Source organism: Hemitrygon akajei, chromosome 10 (genome assembly GCF_048418815.1).
Source record: "Hemitrygon akajei chromosome 10, sHemAka1.3, whole genome shotgun sequence".
Lineage (NCBI taxonomy): Eukaryota > Metazoa > Chordata > Chondrichthyes > Myliobatiformes > Dasyatidae > Hemitrygon > Hemitrygon akajei.
In genome coordinates, this window is record NC_133133.1 from 147,784,656 (window position 1) to 147,804,072 (window position 19,417).

General features: G+C 39.8%; 1 protein-coding gene across 8 annotated transcripts in view; it reads left to right on the forward strand.

Annotated features, from left to right (window-relative positions):
• Positions 1 to 19,417, forward strand: part of cacna1c (calcium channel, voltage-dependent, L type, alpha 1C subunit) — a 737,294-nt gene that overhangs the window by 707,630 nt on the left and 10,247 nt on the right. For 6 of the 8 annotated variants that reach the window (XM_073059283.1, XM_073059284.1, XM_073059288.1 and 3 more), the window contains 5 exons: positions 309 to 443; positions 6,155 to 6,507; positions 7,153 to 7,179; positions 15,871 to 15,999; positions 17,837 to 17,946. In XM_073059283.1, the coding sequence (XP_072915384.1) occupies positions 309 to 443; positions 6,155 to 6,507; positions 7,153 to 7,179; positions 15,871 to 15,999; positions 17,837 to 17,946 (754 nt within the window). The remainder of the gene's footprint in view (positions 1 to 308; positions 444 to 6,154; positions 6,508 to 7,152; positions 7,180 to 15,870; positions 16,000 to 17,836; positions 17,947 to 19,417) is intronic. The other 2 variants (XM_073059285.1, XM_073059289.1) reach the window with 2 other exon arrangements.

The following is a 19,417-nucleotide window of genomic DNA, read 5'->3' on the forward strand; positions in this document are numbered from 1 at the left end:
ATTAATCTCTTCATCTGAGCCCCATTGATACCATTTTTCCAGATTTTAAAAGATTCTGCCAGCTTGGGGCAAGTGTCTTTGCCACCTGTACATGTTGTTGCCCAGATTGTGGTGGGAAACCAGTGGGTAAGTTTGCAGGTCCATTCACCTGGATTCTGCAGATGGCTAGGGTAGAAGTGGTTGATGGGATCTTTTTAATTCCCCCCCCCCCCCCCATGATTATTGTGGAATTAATATGTAAAAACATTATTTCACTGTCTAAAAAGAAACTTTTAGACCCTTTTTCCGCATTTATTTTTCCTTTATAGGCGGGTCTGCGTACTTTGCATGACATTGGCCCTGAGATTCGTCGAGCCATATCAGGGGACCTGACAGCAGAAGAAGAACTTGAGAAAGCAATGGCAGAGGCTGCTTCAGCTGCATCTGAGGATGATATTTTCAGGGTAGGTTTCACATTAGATCATGCCAAAAAGCTTAGGGATTTCAATAAACTAAAGACTTGCACCTAAATTCCACTATAATATGCACTCTTAATGGTTTACTGATCTATTTATCTAACAGGGTCATAGAGTACTGCAAGTTGGAAATAGGCCCAAGATCCCCATCCATCTAAGATATCCCATTTTGCCTCCATTTCGTTCTAAGCATTCCATATCCATGTACTTGCCCAAGTGTCTTTTAAGCATTGTACCTTCCTCAACCACTTCCTCTGGTAGATCATTCCATATGTGCAGCACCACCTGCATGTAGAAGATGCCCCCTCGGGCACCTTTTTACTCTTCCTCCACACACTTTAACTAATGCCGTCAAGTTTTTGATTTGCTTTCCCAGGGAAAAAGACTGCGTATTCATCCTTTCTGTACTCCTCATAATTCTATACACCTCTATAAAGTGATCCTCTCAGCCTCCTATGCTACAAGGAGGAAGTCTTTACCTACCCCTGCAGTCATCTTTTTTCATGAAATTACCCATGCAACTTTTCACCAGTATTTTGCACATTATAATATCATTGGCACTATTGAGTAACTTTACAGGATACATTTGGAAGTAATGTTAAAAGTATGATTGATGTGTTAAATTCCAAATGCTCATTCTGAGTTGCTGGGGAAAATAGGAGTGGATGCTATGCTCCTGGAGCTGGAGTTTTGGAAGTCAGTCTGTAATTACAGCTCCTGAGGCAGATCAGTCTTGAAACCCCTATTATATTTTCCATTGAGTATCAGTAAAAATGAAGATGAGTGTTCTCTGACCATTAACATCTTGAAAATTTGAGTTTTACCTGTTGAATTGATAAAAATAAATTTGTTTTAAAACAGGACTAAGGCACAGAATGGGAACTATATGTCAATGGGTTTAATTTATAACAGCTAGGATAAAATATTAGATTTGTGTAGTATAAAACGTTAAAAAGAGCAACATGTATTTGGAAATAACTGTCCTGTTTCACCAGTTAATATTATTAAATGTCTTTTAAAAATATGATCTCTTTAAATGATCATCAAGACTCATTTACTTATCCACTGTTTTGCTATTTTTTAAAAGCAAAAAATTGAACATTAACTGCACTATACCCACCATCCTATCTATATTCTCATTTCATTTGTTCAAAAAGGAAAAGTATAACTTCGTCATTTACAAACAAGCCTCCCTATGTTCTAAAGCATCACTACCTGCTTGTTAGACCATAAGATTTAGGAGCAGAATTGGGCCATTTTAACCCATCGAGTCTGCTCTGCCATTTCATCATGGCTGATCCATTTTTCTTCTCAGCCCCAATCTCCTGCCTTCTCCCTGTATCCCTTCCTGCGCTGACCAATCAAGAATCTATCAACCTCTGCTTTAAATATAGATAAAGTCTTGGCCTCTACAGTTGCACCACTCTCTAGCTAAAGAAATTCTTCCTCATCTCCATTCTAAAAGGATGCCCCTCTAATTTGAGGCTGTGTCCTCTGGTCTTAGACACTCCCAGCACCGCAATCACCTTCTCCAATCCACTCTATCAAGGCCTATTTTACTTTTACGTTGTGTTTATATAATTGGCCTTTTAATCTTTTTCTTAAACTTCCTAATTTTCTTTAGCACAATTGGCCAAAGTCAGCATGGTTTCCTTAAGGGGAAATCTTCCCAGACAAATCTGTTGGAATTCTTTGAAGAATTAACAAGCAGCATAGACAAAGGAGAATCAGTTGATGTTGTGTACTTGGATTTTCAGAAGGTCTTTGACAAGCTGCCACACATGAGGCTGCTTAACAAGATAAGACCCTGTGATATTATAGGAAAGGTGATAGCATGGATAAAAAGATTGGCTGATTGGCAGGAAGCAAAGAGTAGGAACAAAAGGGGCCTTTTCTGATTGGCTGCTGGTGACTAATGGTTTTCCATGGGTAACGGTACTAGGACTGCTTCTTTTCACATTAGTTGGCAATGATTTGAATGCTGGAATGATAGCTTTGTCGTCAAGTTTATGGATGATACAAAGATAGGTGGAGGGGCAGGTAATGTTGAGGAAGCAGGGTGTCTGCAGAAGGATTTGGACAAATCAAAAGAATGGGCAAAGAAGTGGCAGGTGGAATATAAGACTATGGTCATGCACTTTGGTAGAAGGAATAAAGGGATAAACTATTTTCTAAATGGAAAGAAAATTCAAATATCAGAGGTGCTAAGACGTGGGAGTCTTTGTGCTGAATTTCCTACAGGTTAATTTGCAAGTTGAGTTGGTGGTAAGGAAGGCAAATGCGATGTTAGCATTCATTTTGAGGGAACTAGAATATAAAAGCAAGGATGTAATGCTGGGGCTTTATTAGGCATTGGCCAGGCTGCACTTGGAGTATTGTGAGCAGTTTTGGGCCTCTTATTTAAGAAAAGATGTGCTGATATTGTTGAGGGTCTAGAGGAAGTTCATGAGAGTGATTCTGGGAATGAAAGGCATAATATGAGGGTGTTTGAGGGCTCTGAGTCTGTACTCACTGGAGTTTAGAAGAATGAGGAGGAATCTAACTGAAGCCAATCAAATATTCAAAGGCCTAGATAGAGTGAATGGCACAATCCTGGGAAGTGTTGTAGAACAGAGAGACCCAAGAGTACTAATACATAGTTCCCTAAAAGTGGCAATATAGATAGACAGGCTGGTGAAGAAATCATATTGCATGCTTACCTTGGTCAGCAATGGCATGGAGTACAAGATTTGAGATGCTATGTTACAGTTGTACAAAAGTTGGTTAGATCACACTTGGAATATCGTGTACAGTTCTGGCTCTTACACTGGAGGGAGGGTGTGATTAAGTTGGAGACGTTGTAGAAACAATTCACAAGGATGGTGCCTGAAATTGGGGGGGAGGGGGAGTTATAAGGAGAGATTGGATAGGCTGTGTCGATTTCCCCTGTGGTGAAGAAAACTGAAGAGTGATCTTACTGAGGCTTACCAAAGTATGAGAAGCATAGAAAAGATAGATATATACAGTGTTTTTCCCAGGTTGTGGGGTGTCCAGAAAGAGGGGCATAGGTTTGTGGGAGGGAAAATATGGAAGAATATTTGAGGGGCAAGTTTCATATGGAGATTGTTGGCTATATGAATGAGCTCCCAGAGGTGATTATATAGGCACATATAATTACAACATTTAATAAAGAGAATCATGAATAGGAAAGGTTCAAAGGAATATGACCAAATGCCCAGGCAAATAGGTTTAGGTTAGATGGACATTGTGGTTACTATAAATAAGTTGGGCAGAAGGGCCTGTTTCTGTGAAATGTATAATATCAGTTGCTAATCTTCATAAAGTCAAAGCTAATATAAAAGCAAAGGACAGGGCACACAACAATGCAAGAAGGTGGAGGATTGGGAAGCAGTGTGCCAGATGTTGAAGGGTGTCAGGAAAGAGAAGTGAGTGCAGTTACTCTTACAAGGGAGAAGGTGCTCAAAAAGCTGGAAGACCTGAAGGTGCATAAGTCACCCAGACCAGATGAACTGCACCCTAGGGTTCTGAAGGAGGTAGATGTGAAGATTGTGGAGGCATTAGTAATAAACTTTCAAGAAATGGGAAATTATAGACCAGTTAGCCTGACCTCAGTGGTAGGGAAGATGTTGGAGTCAATTGTTAAGGATGAGGTTATGGAGTACCTGGTGTCACAGAACAAGATAGGACAAAGTCAGTGTGGTTTTGTTAAGGGAAAATCTTGCCAGACAAATCTCTTGGAATTCTTTGAGGAGATTACAGGTAGAATAGATAAAAGGGATGCAGTGGTTGTTGTATATTTGGATTTTCGGATGACCTTTGACAAGATGCCACACTTGAGCATTCTTACCAAGTATTATAGGGAAGTTACTAGCATGGTTAGAGCTTTGGCTGATCGGTAGGAGGCAGGAAGTAGGAATAAAAGGATTCTTTTCTGGTTGGCTGCCAGTGACTGGTGGTGTTCCACTGGGGCCGGTGTTGGGACCACTTCTTTTTATGTTGTATATCCATGATTTAGATGATGGAATAGATGACTTTGCTGACAAGTTTGCAGATGATACAATGATTGGTGAAGGGGCAAGTAGTGTTGAGAAAACAGGAAGGTTGCGGAAGGACTTAGATTAGGAGAATAGGTAAAAAGTGGCAACTAAAATACATTGCTGGAAAATGCATGGTCATGCACTTTGGTAGAAGAAATATATGTGCAGACTATTTTCTAAATGGGGAGAAAATCCAAAAATCTGAAATGCAGAAGGACTTGGGAGTCCTTGTGCAGAGCACCCTAAATGTTAACTTGCAGGTTGAGTCAGTGGTGAGGAAGGCAAATATAATGTTAGCATTCATTTCAAAAGGTCTAGAATAGAAGAGCAGGGATGGGATGCTGAAACTTTATAAGGCACTGGTGAGGCCTCACCTTGAGTACTGTGAACAGTTTTGGGTTCCTTAACTAGGAAGTGGGATTGGAGAGGGTTCAGAGGAGGTTCACTTGGATGATTCCAGGAATCAAAAGGGTTATCGTATGAGAAATGTTTGATAGCTCTGGGTCTAAACTCGCTGGAATTTAGAAGGATGAGGGGAGATCTCATTAAAACCTTTCAAATGTTGAAAGGCCCAGACAGAGTAGATGTAGGAAGGATGTTCCCCATGGTGGAAGAGTCTAGGATAAAAGGGCACAGCCTCAGGATAGAGGAGCGTCTGTTTAACACAGAGATGCAAACAAATTTCTTTAACTAGAGGGTGGTAAATTTGTGGAATTTATTACCACAGGCAAGTGGAGGCCAAGTCACTGGGTGTATTTAAGGCGGAGATTGATAGGTGCTTGATTGGCCGTCAAAGGTTACGGGCAGAAGGCCTGGAAGTAGTCTGAGGAGGGAGAAAAAAGGATCAGTCATGATTGAATGGCGGAGCAGACTTGGTGGGCCAAGTGACCTCATTCTACTGCTGTATCTTATGGTCTTATAAATATGGTGCAGTTTTGAATAATTTCATCGTCACACTTGGAATGGCATTCTTTTGTAGAATGAAGAAATATTCAAAAGCTAAAAGCTTTGGTCTAATCCATATCTGCACACTTTAAAAATTAAGGGCTCTGAATGAAACCCATGCTTTTTTTTGGAGTTGCTGTTGAAACAGCATAATTTATAGTTGAGGCACTGTACATCATAGCACTGTGTGCAGGACTGGAGAACCGAATGTTTAGGGTGGATAATGGGATGACAGTCATGTGAGCCACTATGTTCTGGATGGAGTTAATCTTCCTGAGTTTTCTCAGCATTGAATTCATGCAGGCAAATGTAGAGTATTCCATAGCACACACGGAAAAGACTGGGAGTGTCAGGAAATGAGTCACTCCCTACAAGATATCCAGCTTCCGAACTGTTCTTGTATCCGTCGTGGTAGTGGTTGGATCAAAGGAGTTTCTGCTCAGATTCCTGTTAATGTATAGTTAGCTGTGTGGAAATAATTCAGAGTTTATTCTGTTCTGTTAAAGCTTGGCTCTACTCAGGGACAGGCAAATATTGACAGTCATTATGTGAGAAGTCAGGAAATTAAATTCACATCTTTCCAGCTGTGGCAAGTTTATTCCTCCAAATTGCATGACACTTGGCAGCTGGAATTATATTATTCTAGTGAAAAATCGATTATCTATGTAGCTTGCATAATATTGAAATTTTGAATACAACTCTGTGTTTTCTTATTAGAGGGCAGGTGGCTTATTTGGTAACCATGTTGGCTATTATCCAACTGATGGCAGAGGCACGTTCCCTCAGACTTTCACCACTCAGCGTCCTTTGCATCTCAATAAATCAGGAATCTCTCAAGCTGAGACAGAGTCGCCGTCCCACGAGAAACTGGTGGATTCGACCTTCACTCCAAGCAGCTATTCCTCGACGGGGTCAAATGCCAACATTAACAATGCGAACAACACTGCAATATCCAGATTCCCAAGCCCAGTCAATTATCAAAGCACTGTCAGTACAGTGGACGGCCATGGTAATTCCCTGACGTCAGCACTCCTACTGCAAGGCACAGCATGGAAAATCAATCCCAAAAGGTAAGTGTGTGACGTACATAATGCGATTGATAGTTACTTTGTTGCTTCATTATTTCAACATAGTTGATGTAGGTAATGATAACGAAAGAGGAAAAGTATTATGACTACAGCACGATCCCACCATAACAAGAATATAATGTTAGACTCCCCTAAAATAGACAACGTGAATATGGTTTGGACCAATTATAGCCTGAAGTATGATAATATCACCCTTACAATTACTGAAGTATGTACACAACCCCAATGTAAGAGGTAGTAAGTTCAGATGAGGCCATAATTAGACTGACATGGAAGAATGGAGCATTGATCAGCAAAAGCTCTGCCTTTACCTCTAGCTGTACCTACAGTGCACTCTTTTCCACACAAATGTTGCTACGTACAAGTATTGTGTATCTATTACAGTAATTCTCAGGTGAAACAACAGACTGACTTCTCCATTCACTGAGCCACATTAGTTCAGTATTAGCCTCACTAATGCTATGCAAACATAGCAAACCCCCAACCCAGCAGAGTATTGCCGTGTGAAGCCAGATGCTTCATTTCATGTTTTTTTTTATTTTATTACTGTCTTCTTGTTGTAATATGAATGTAAATCAGTATCTAATTAATTTTTCTTGTCTACCTTCGTGCTCTCTTGTGAAATAGGACATGGTATTATGAAACACTTATCCGGTATGTGTGCTTCTCAGTGTTCTTCCGTTTTAACTCTGTGTTTCTTTTTTGTTTGCTTCAGTTAAATAAGAAATGTATGAAAACAAAATAATTCGAATGCTAAAAATATGAAAAGATAGAAACGTTGAAACTATTCAATAACTTCCATGGAGAGAGAGACAGTGAATGTTTATGAAATTGCAAAAGGAATGGAGAAAAAGTAAGAAATAATAAATTTGGGGAAGAATAGAAGCAGAGTAAAATAAAGGGAAACAATGAATAAAAAGGAAACAAATAGTGATAATTGTGAAGATGAGATAAATTAATTTGCAAAATGTATACTCAAACAAGTCCTAGGTTTTGTTGAGTAGGGATTCCATTTGCTTGTCAAGCATATAAAGGTCTAAGTCTACTACGGCAAGCTTGTGAGCTACCCAGTCTTCTTCCTGTCTGTTCCTTTAGTTATAATGATTTACATTACCTTGAGTTCAATGTTAATTTAAAGAAATAGATCACTACTCAACAACCAATTGTTCTTCATCACCTCAGAAGAAATCTGCATGCTTATAACATCAGTAAAAACAAACAGCAGAACTATCAAACTCATTACTAAATAAAATCAGGTGTCTAAAGAGCTAGATTTTAACTGTTCTACATAATAAAAGCAATATAGAAATAATTAAAATGAAGCAGGAACCAACAATCATTTCTGGTCGTGTCTTAAATAACTCTTTCTTTTAAATTAACTATCCAACTTAATGTGAAAGATTGCCTTTAAGTTACTAAGTTTTGTTTCTGGCAAGCAATACTTGGCAAGAACTTTGATCATGTAGGAGTAATCTTTTTGTATTTGAAATTGTCAGCTTATTGCATGCATCATGAATAAAGTTATTTGTGTATGATACATGATTGAATAGCATTTCCAGCATTCTCTAAGCATGACCTGCACAATCCAATGATTTCACAGCACCTCCAACCCAATTCAGATAGGTCCCCTTTATTTTCATAACCAGTGCCCATACCTTCAGATCACACACCATCAAAGCACTTTGCTCTTCCTCTGAAGCACATTCCCCATGCCCCACAGCTCACAACACTCGAAAGACCTTATCCCATACCCTGATTATTGTATAATATATGAGTAAGTTGTAAATATATGTTTGAGTACACATTCTTGTTCTTTAAATAATTTGTTACTGGTTAATGTGTGAATGCATATGTCATCACGCTACCACATGATACGTGCGTGCCTCCCTTAAAGTAAACACAAAGTTAGACTGACACTTCGGACTCTCATGTCTTCCTTTGAATTAATTTAATGTTTGGAAATTACAAAACATAACTCTGACCATCAGCCCCCACCTCTTATCACTCAGTAGTATCTACCCCTTCCTCTCAAGGCACAATCATATCCTCTATCCATAGCTCCCCCTTCTCACAGCAATCACTAGCAACAGACATGAGGCAAACCCCTTAATGCCGAGTCTATTTCTTGATTCCTCTCCACCCATGGGCCTCTCTCTCCTTATAGTCCCACCAGATTGGGACCTAGACTTCAAAACCTGTGCACTTCAAAGTGTACAAAAGAAAAACCTTATTTAAAGCCGATGCATCTGTAGAGGGAGGCCCTGGGCCAGGTGTGATGCTGAACTGTGGTAAATCCACAAACAGAATGTTGATTAGTCCAGCTTGTAGGAACTGCTTGCTCCATCTTTGCAGGCAGCAAACAGTATCTAGGCCACAAGGCTATTTTATTCTCAGACCTGAATGATGGAGCAGCACTGACTTCCCCACAGGGAAAACCTGTCAGGAACAATTCAGAAGCCAGAAAATTACATTTCCACTTTCTTTTTAGGACAAGGTGATGAGGCTCTTTACAAACAGGTGCTGAGTTTCTCTTGCGTAACCATCCTCTCTTCCGATCATGATTCCATGTTGATGCTGAGTCCTAGTCCAGGCTATTGAGTCAAAATTTAGACAATAGACAATAGACAGTAGGAGACAATATCCTTTGCCTCCATGTTATGTCATTTGACCCACTGAGCTCCTCCAGCAATTTGTTTTTTTTTTGTTTTGGAGTCCAGTATCTGTCGTCTCTGGTGTCTCCATTCTTGTCTCCTGAGATTGGTCTCCACAGTTATCTTCTTCCACCTCTTTTGGAGTGTAGCTCTGGAGGACCTCCTGAAACTGTGAAACCCATTCACTGCCATGTTTTGCCATTTCTGAAATGTCTCCCAGGTCAGCTTTGGTTGTAGAGCACTCCTAGTAATTACAATGGAAACAGTACTAGAGGTGAATAAATATGCAAATTTGCCTCAAACTTGCAAAGTGGGTTGAACTGATGCTTTGCACAAGCATAAATGGTGCACTGCCAAGGTAATAAGCCAATGAACAGTACTGTTGCTGCTGAGTTCATGAAACAAATATAAAAGTAAGTTTGTAGCATGAATTACCAGAAGCTTGAAGCAAAATTCATAATGCATTGTGACTTCTGGGCCCCTTTGCAGTGTCCAACTTAGTCAAGAGTTCACCAAATGATATGGCATGGCAACTGGCCTCTCAGCCCGTTTGGTCCGTGCCAACCAAGGAATTCCATCCAGCTAAAACCATTTGCCAGCATTTGGCTCAAAAACTTCTAAACCTTTCCAATCACGTCCATGTTACTGTTTAACTGCCTTTGAAAAGCTGTCATTGTACCTGCCTCAACCACTTCATTCCACATAGTGTATACACCACCCTTTATGTAAAAAAGGTTGCCTCTCAAGATTCTAAAAATATTTCCCCTTTTACCTTAAACCTATGCCCTTTGCTTCTTTTTTCTCCTGGGAAAAAGACTGAGTGTATTCAAACTATTTATGTTCCTCATGGTTATATATACCTCTTTAAGGTCACCTCTCAGTCTCCTATGCGCCAAGGAATAAAATTCTAGCGTGTCCAACTATTCCTCATAACCTAGCCTTTCAGGTCCTCGCAACACCTTTCGAAATACTTTCTTCATTCTTTCCAATTTACTAGTATTTTTCCTATAGACTGAATACAATATTCCAAGTACTGCCTCAAAAGTGCCCTACAACTGCAATATGACCTCCCAACATTTGTATTCGATGCCCTTACTGATGAAGGCTGGGATGCCAAAAGCCCTGTTCACCGCCCTATCTAGCTGTGACTCTGCTTTCAGGGAAACGAACACTCCAAGGTTCCTCTGTTCCACTATACTCACCCAGGGCCCTGCCATTTTGTGACCTACTAATCCATATGCCTTTCAAAAGTGGGAGGAGAACATACAGACTCCTTACAGGTAGTGGCAGAATTGAACCCAGGTCACTGGCACTGTAATACAATTTCACTAACCACTATACCACTGTGCCTGACTTTGCAAAACACAATAGCTTGCTCTTATCCAAATTAATCTGCATTTTCCATTCCTCAGCCCACTTACTCAGCTGATGGAGCCCCCTCTAATTTTTGATAACCTTCATTGCCCACTATGCCACCTGTTTTAGTATCTTCTGAAAACTTATTAACCATCCCCTGTACATTTTTATCCAAGTTGTTGATATACATGACAAACAATAAATGGGCTTAGAACTAGCCTCTAAGGGACACCATGAGTTACAAGCCTCCAGTCTGATAAACAACCTTTCACCATCACCCTCTGCTTTCTACCATCAAGTGTATCCAACTAACCAGCTCTCCCTGGATTCCATGAGACCGAACCTTCCAGATCAGACTACCATGTGGGCCCTTATCAAAGGCCTAACCAGGATCTATTTAAACCACATCTACTGCCATGCCCTTATCAACTTTCAAGATCACATCATCAGAAAACTTAATCAACTCAGTTAGACATGATCTTCCATGCACAAAGCAATGCTGACTACCCCTAATTGACCTCTATCATTCCAGATGCATGCACATCTTATCCCTCAGAATCCTACCATGGATGTTAGACTTACTGGCCAACAGTTCACAGGTTTTTCTTTGCCATCCTTCTTACATAAGTGCATAATGTATGTTATCTTACAGTTTGCCAGCACCTCACCCATGGATAATGATAACTGAAATATCTTGGCCAGGGCTACCACAATCTCTTCTCTAGCCTCACACCTTGTTCCTCAATATACCTGGTCAGGCCCTGGAGATTTGTCTAACTTCATACCTTTTTAAGATATTCAGTACCTCCTTAATCACCAAGATCTTCGCCTATACTTTTTGTGGTTCTGAAGTTTTCATTCCTTCCTCCATGGTAAAAACAGAGGAGAAAAATTCAATAAGCACCTTGCCCATCTCCAGTGGCTCCACACAAAGATTCCCTTTTTGTCTTCGAAAGGCCCTATTCTCTCCCTAGTTATTCTTTCAATATACTTATAAAATCTCTTCAGATCTTTTCTGCTAATGTTATCTCATGGTCGCCTGATTTCCTTCTTCAACACACTCTTTATTTCCCCATATTTCTCCAGGGATTTGCTTGATTCTAGCTACCCATACCTGACCTAGGTTTCACTGTTCCAGGCTGGAGCCTAGTATCCCTTGTCTTCCAGGGTTGCCTACTCCTACTGGCCTTAGCCTTCATTCCAACAGGTACATGCAGACTCTGGGTCTCACCATCTCACCTTTAAAAGCTTCCCAATTATCTATGCCCTTTGCCTGCAAACAATCTCCTCAAATGACTTCAAAATGGTAAAGTTCTTCTGGATTACTGCCTTCATTTGTATCATGATAACTCTGAAATTTTGCTTAAATTATAATTAATATTCTACTTAACCATTTAAACTCAAATGTTAATAATGTCATCACCTTAATTAACAATATATTGTAACTCCTGGTTCTCTATTTCCAGTTGATCATTTTATTTTAATGATCAGATTTGATTCTAGGAACAAAAGTCTTTATTTCCATCTAAGTTGCTAACATTGTTTTATTAACTCTACCAATAATATTCCTTCTTTCCGTGATCTTACATGGATTCAATTGATCTGAAACCACACTATTTATCTGGTCAACATTGGTTTCTTTTAAGACCAAATTAACGTGGTCAAACATATATTTAGATCTGATCAGCACAGCAAAACATCCAAGATAACCCAATATATCCTGAATTATATTATCAAGTAGGCTTCTTCCTAATGAACTAAGTAAGTTGATTGACAAAATTTTCACCGGAAAATCTTACAGAGTATAGCCTCAAATTAGGGTAGGACTTTACACTTACTATTTAAATAAATAACCTCCAGAAAACTTTAGGAAAAAGTAAAGTATCCAACAAAAAATACAAATACGAATTTCATAATTGCTGTATTATTGAGAAATAGTAAACAGTGCTAAATGTGTTCACTCTGATGGTGATATGACTAACCTGACTGAATCAATGGTTATCTCTCAGTTAGAATCAATTACTAAGTTTATCGACTGCTGACTCAGAGATTTGATCTCCATTCCTTTGGAGTTATAAATTAAAAGTTAATGTTAGAACATAGAACACTAGCGCAAGATCGGGCCTTTCAGCTCACAATGTGCTGAACCAGTTGGATTAGTAATCACATGGCCAACTAAACTAACCTCTTTGCCTACACAATGTCCATTTCCTTATATTTTGTTCACATTTCTGAGTTTATCTAAACTTCTCTTAAAAGTCTGCAATGTATCTGCCTCTACCATCACTCCAGGCAGCACATGCCTGACATCCAACACTCACTGTTGGATAAATATTGAAAAAAATATTGCTTCTCACATCTCCTTTGAACTTACCCCCCCCCCCCCATCTTAAATGTATGCCCTCTGGTATTAGATTTTTTAGCCCTAGTAAAGAGATACTGTCTGTCTACTCTGTCTATGCCTCTCATAATCTTAAACATCTATCACATCTCCATTCAGCCTCCACTGCTCCAGAGAAAACAACCCAAGTTTGTCCAACCTCTCATTATAGCACATGCCCTATAATCAAGACAGCATCCGAGTAAACCTCTTCTCCACCCTCCCCAAAACCCCCTTCCTATAATGTGGTGACCAGAACTGCATGTAATATTCTATATGCGGCCTAACTAGAGTTTTAAAAATTTGCAACATAACTTCCTGATTTTTTAACTTAATGCCTCAACTAATAAAGTCAAGCATGCCATATGTCTCCTTAACCACCCCACCAACCTGTGTAGCCACTTTAAGGGAGCTATGAACTTGAACCCCCAAATCCCTCTGCAGATGATATGAAACTTACCATCCCACCTATCTACATTTTCATCCAGCAGTGGTCCCAGTACAGATCCTTGTGGAACATCACTAACACAGACCTGCAGATAGAATAAGTCCCTTCGACCACTACTGTCTGTCTTCTATAGGCTAGCCAGTTCTAAATCCAAATGGATTATTCACCATTGATCCCATGCATCTTAATCTTCTGGATGAATCTTTCTTGAGGGACCTTGTCAACTGCCACTCTAAAATCCATGTAGACAACATCCACCACTCTACCTTCATCAGTCACCCTTGTCACCTCATCAAAAAATTTAATTGAGTTAGTAAGACATGACTTGCTCCACACAGAGCCATGCTGGCTCTCCCTAAATAGGCTATGGTTTTCCAAATGCTGACGAATCCTACTCTGAATAATTTTCTCTAGTAACTTCCCTACCATTGATGTGAGACTCATTGGTCTGTAGTTTCCAGGATTATCTCTGGTTCCCATCTAGAATAATGGGACATCAATAGCTACTCGCCAGTACTCTGGGACCTTGCCTGCAGTTAGAGAGGAGAAAAAGATATTGGTCAAGGCCCCAGCAATCTCTTTACTTGGCTCTCTCAATAACCTGGCATATATTCCATCAGTACAGTACTTATCCACCTCAATGCTCTTTAAGAGACCCAACACCACCTCCTCCTTTACTTCGAAATGCCCTAGCATATTAATACCCTTGCCACTGATCTCCCTATCCTCCACGTCCCTCTCCTTGGTAAATACTGATGTAAAGTACTCATTAAGGATCTCAACCACATTCTCTGCATCCAAGTAAATATTCTTCAGTGGTTCCATCCTCTCCTCAGCTATCCTCTTGCTCCTAATACATGGATAGAATGCTTGGGATTCTCTCCAATCCTGCTTGCGAAGAACTTAACATGGCCTTTCCTAGCCCTCTTAATTCCCTTCTGGAGTTCTTTCTGGCTTCTTTCCAGCTTCTTAAGGGCTCTGTTTGATTCTAGCTTCCTAAGATTTACATACATTTTCTTTTTCTTCTTAACTAAATTCATCACCTCCCTCCACATCCAAGTTTTTCTTCCCTTGCCATCATTGTCTTTCCTTCTGACCGGAACATACCTGCCCTGTACTGTGTAGTTGGTCTTTAAACACCCTCCACATGACGGATGTGGACTTGTCCAAAAACAGCTGTCCCCAGTTAATTCTCCCTAGTTCCTGCCTAAAGTTCTCATATTTGCCATGCTCCAATTTAATACTCTCCCACAAGGTCCATATTTATCCTTAATTGCTACCTTAAAACTGAAGGAGTTGTGGTCACTTTTCCCTAAATGCTCAACCACCAAACGGTCAGTTACCTGTCCAGGCTCATTACCCAACACCAGAACCTCCTCTTGTTGGGCTATATACATATAGATTTAAGAAACCCTCCTGGCCGCAGCTAACAAATTCTGCTCCATCTAAACCTCTAGCACTAAGAACATCCCAGTATATATTAGGGAAGTTGAATTGCCCCTATTGTTTTTACACCTTTCCTTAATCTGCCTGCCCATCTGTTCCTCAACGTCCCTGGGGCTAGCACCCTTCCTGTTTCTGTGTTCTACCAATATAGACTCAGTGATTGAGCCCTACATTATGAACTCTCTGAGTGCAGCCGTGATATTGTCCCTGATTAGTAGTGCAATTCCTCCCCCTCTTTTACCTCCATCTCTATCTTTCCTAGAACATTGAAATCCTGGAATATCAAGCACTCATTCCTCTCCTCTCTCAACCAAGTCTCTATATAAAGGCCACAACATCATAGTTCCGTGTACTGATTCATGCTCGGAGTTCATCACCTATATCCATAATACTCCCAGCTTTAAAATACACACACTTCAAACTATCCATTCTGTCGTATCTATTACGTTGATCCTGCCCGATTTTACTGGCTCTGATATCTACCTTCCTCTTCGCTTTCTAACCTGGTGCTCTGGTTCCCATTCTCCCGCCAAACTAGTATAAACCCTCTGTTTGTCATTTGAATTTTAATTTTATCATTCTGTAATATCTTTTGAGCTTACTTTAAGTTCACATGTATGAAAATTATAACCATGTTTTAAGGGTGTCAGTAATTATTTGCCGATGTTTTTGTTAAGTGGGCTTCATACTTCCGGCAATAGATTTTTCTCTTCAATACTTCCCACCATTATAGAGCTTTTATTTTAAATTAAATGATGGAAATCTGAAATAAATACAGTAAATACTGGAGAATAAGCTCAGAATAAGTTTTAAAGATGGAATCTCTCAGATATTAATCTGTCCTTTTCGACCTTCTGCAAATTTCTAGCATTTTCTGTTTTTGTCATTTGCAATCAACATTTTTGCATTAACAAGGTTCAATAACTGTAATTAGTTGTTGAAGTGCATGATCATTCACTTGAAAACACATGATGTCTCTTCTCAAGAACATAAATGTGATTGCCTTGTTTCTCACATTTTAATACTCTAACAGTGATGAATTGGTACACTTTCCTCATTTCTAGCTCTTACTCTAAAGATAGTCATTTGCCCATCATTCAGCGAGAGGAAGTATCCCCTGATGAGACATGTGATGAAGACTTCAATAAAGATACTGATTGCTGCAATGAAGAGAGCATGTTCTCTTCACAATTGTGAGTTTTCCCTTTGGTGATTAGGTGGCAGAGAAATGTTATTAAGCAAAAGAAACGTCACTGAATTGACTCACAGTTGCCAGGAGCACATAAAAACTTGGAGAGTTTGTGCAGATTTAAGATTATTAGAAAAGATCAGCTCCTGCTACCAAAATCCTACCTTGGAAAGCAATTGCTAATTTTGTGCTTTAATTTCTATATACTAGAGATATGTTTCTGTATAAATCCAGTGCTCCGGTTGTGGTCTCCTCTGCAGTGGTGAGACCTGATGCAGATGGGGGTATCACTTTGTCAAGCACCTTTGCTCTGTCCTCCATGAAAGGCAGGATCTCGCAGTGGCCACCCCATCCAATTCGGCTTCCCATTCCCATTCTGACATGTCTGTCCTTAGCCTCCTCTACTGCCACAATGAGGCCTAACTCAGTCTGGAGGAGCTACACTTTGTACTCCATCTGGGGAGCCTCCAACCTGATGGCATGAACAACAATTTCCCTAACTTCCAGTAATTACTCCTTCTCCCTGCTTCTCTCTTTTAACATTTCCCATTCAGGTTACCCTCTCATCCCTTCTCTTCTCCTCACCTGTCCATCACCTCTCTCTGGTTCTCCTCCTCCTTCCCTTTCTTTCCTTTATCCACTGTCCTCTTCTATTTGATTCCTTCTTCTTCAGCTCTGTACCTCTTCCACCTAACCCATCCCAGCTTCTTACTTAATACTCCCTCCCCACCCACCCACCTCCCCCCCTCACTTGGTCTCACTGATCACCTGCCAGCTTGTATGTTTTCCCCTGCTCCCCCTACCTTCTGCCCCCCTTTTTTCCAGTCCTGATGAGGGATCTTGGCAAGAAATATCCCCTCCATAGATGCTACCTGTCCTGCCGAAGTCCAGAATTCCAGCATCTGCAGAATCTTGTGTTGCTGTACATTTCATTTACACAGATGGTTTTACCATCTTTTAAGAAATGAATAGTTAATGAATAAGCAAGCAATCAAAGCTGTGGAGTAGTTTTTTACTTTACCCTAGGCAAGCAACCATTTGACCATGTTTCTGAATATCTGTGCTGGGAATAGAGATAATTTTTTCATGAATCTTCATTAATGGATAACAATGAAGACATAGTTTATTATTCCCATTTTATTCATGTGCTTTAGTTGAATTTCACCTACAAAAATTCAAATATGCTGTGTTGAGAATTAAGGAATATTAATATGTAACAGAATTATCAACATAAGAGAGATTCAGTTCATTCAGTCAGTCCTGCATTAATCTTCACATAAAGATAATGCATAGTAAGTCTGGTGGGAAAATTATTGGAAAGCCAGGATTTAATTACATTTAGAAAAACAAAGAATAATTATTTATTTTACTTATTTAGATATACAGCACAGTTACAGGGCAATCCAGCCCAACGAGCCCATGCCACCCAATTATATCCAATAAACCTCTACGTCTTTGGAACATGAGTGGAAACCGGACCTCCTGGAAAAAACCCATGCAGTCACAGAAGAATGTGCAAACTCCGTTTAGACAGCGGTGGAATTGAACCCAGGTTGCTGGCACTGTAATAGCTGTACACTATCTATTAGGGTTAATCAGTGTGGCTTTGTGCATGGGACATGAGGTCTCAGGTATTCAACTGAGATTTGTGAGGAGCTGTCCAAGAGGATTTATAAGAGCAGGGTGTTGAGACTTTAGCAAGGCCTTTCACCAAGTCCCAATAGGGTAGAACACATGGGATACCAGGCAATATAGCAATTGGCTGAGTGGTAGGAGGTTCTTTTTGGTCACATTTTTCTCGATGAATATTTGTATAACTGATTCTTCTCTGACCTTTGCAGAATTTCCTATCAAGAAGAATGTGGTGATAATCAGCTGGGTCAATCAACAGATTTCTGTGATAAAGACAGCTTTTCTCCTTCAAAGGGACTACTTTCAGCAACATCATTAGGTAATATAAAGATTTAGTATTAGGAGTGTCAGTGAACAGAACTGTGCTCCCTGAGGTCATTGATTGCTGCTGTCAAAACTGAAGTAAATCTTGAACTTTGGTGTACAGTATGAAATCTGTAAGTTTTTTTCAATTGCACATCTCAATGAGGACAATAAATTTTTAGCTCCCACAACTTCTATGAACTTCTAGTCGGGTTTTTTTCTCTCCATGTTCTTTGGTATAACAAACGTAACATTTAAACATTAATGAGGAATTTATCAATTAACTATCCCTTCTTTATGCTGTTGTAATATAATACTGATCAAGATCCAAAGAATGAAATTAAAGAGAAGTAATGTTCTGCTTCGCTGAGCATTGTAAAGCTTGTTGACAAATGATGTTGCCCATGTGAGCAGTGCTCATATCTACTATTATTAACATAAATTGGTTCCGGAGAGTGTAAGCTACCACCTTATTGAATACTGAAGGTTTGACGTAGGGTGTGTCATGCTGGTTATTTGTTGGTGATGAACTGACAATGAAGCCTGTAAGTTTCCTTGTCCACATTTTTGCTGTACAAACTGGGCACTACCTAACACAATGCTGATGGTCACTTTAAAAGATCACAAAATTGGGGATCCCTTGCTCTATGAAATTGTTAAACATATTCCACTAAGAAAAAGAATCTAATGCTTTCCCAGTGTATATGACACATTAACTCTTCTCGGGCTTCCAGCTAGGCCCAGGTGCCAATTTTAACCGATGTTTGAAGGACAAACTCCTCCATGAAGACACCTGGACCCAGATGGAAGCCCGAGAAGAGTTTATGCATATTCTTCTAAGAGTCATTAAAACCAAACCTGCATGATTCACCGAAACTTCCATTTGCAAAAACAGTTGCACATAGAAAAATGGGAAATGTATTGGCACTGTTAAAAGGATTTCATTATTGTATGGAGAAGAGGGAAGAGGAGTGTTTGATCATGTGGGAAAACAAAAGGTAAGGTCAATAGGAACACGGGAGATCAAGATGCAGGAAATTAGAGGATCCCTGAGATATGGAGAAATCCAATCAAGCTGGGGGTTTAAGTCTGCGATTGGTCTGGGAAAGGAGGAGAGCAGAAGTGCTGCGTGGAACCAAAGGTAGACTTTGAGCTGGAATTGGACTGGATTGAACCTGGGGTCTTGATCTGACCACATGTCATAAGTAGCATATATGTTTATACAATGAAATTACCTGAATAAAGAGTGGGTGATTTATAAAATACAAAAGCTATGTTCCTTTAAATCATGTAGTTTACAGTAACTTCAGCATGATACCTTCCTTGCTATCTTGGCAGAGCATTTTCAGCAAACCGTTCCTCCTCTTTTTACTTCCATATACAGTCGCTCCACAACTTTTTCTTTCTTCAAAGTTCAAAGTAAATTTATTATCAAAGTACATATATGGCACCATATTCTACCTTGAAATTCATTTTCTTACAGGAGT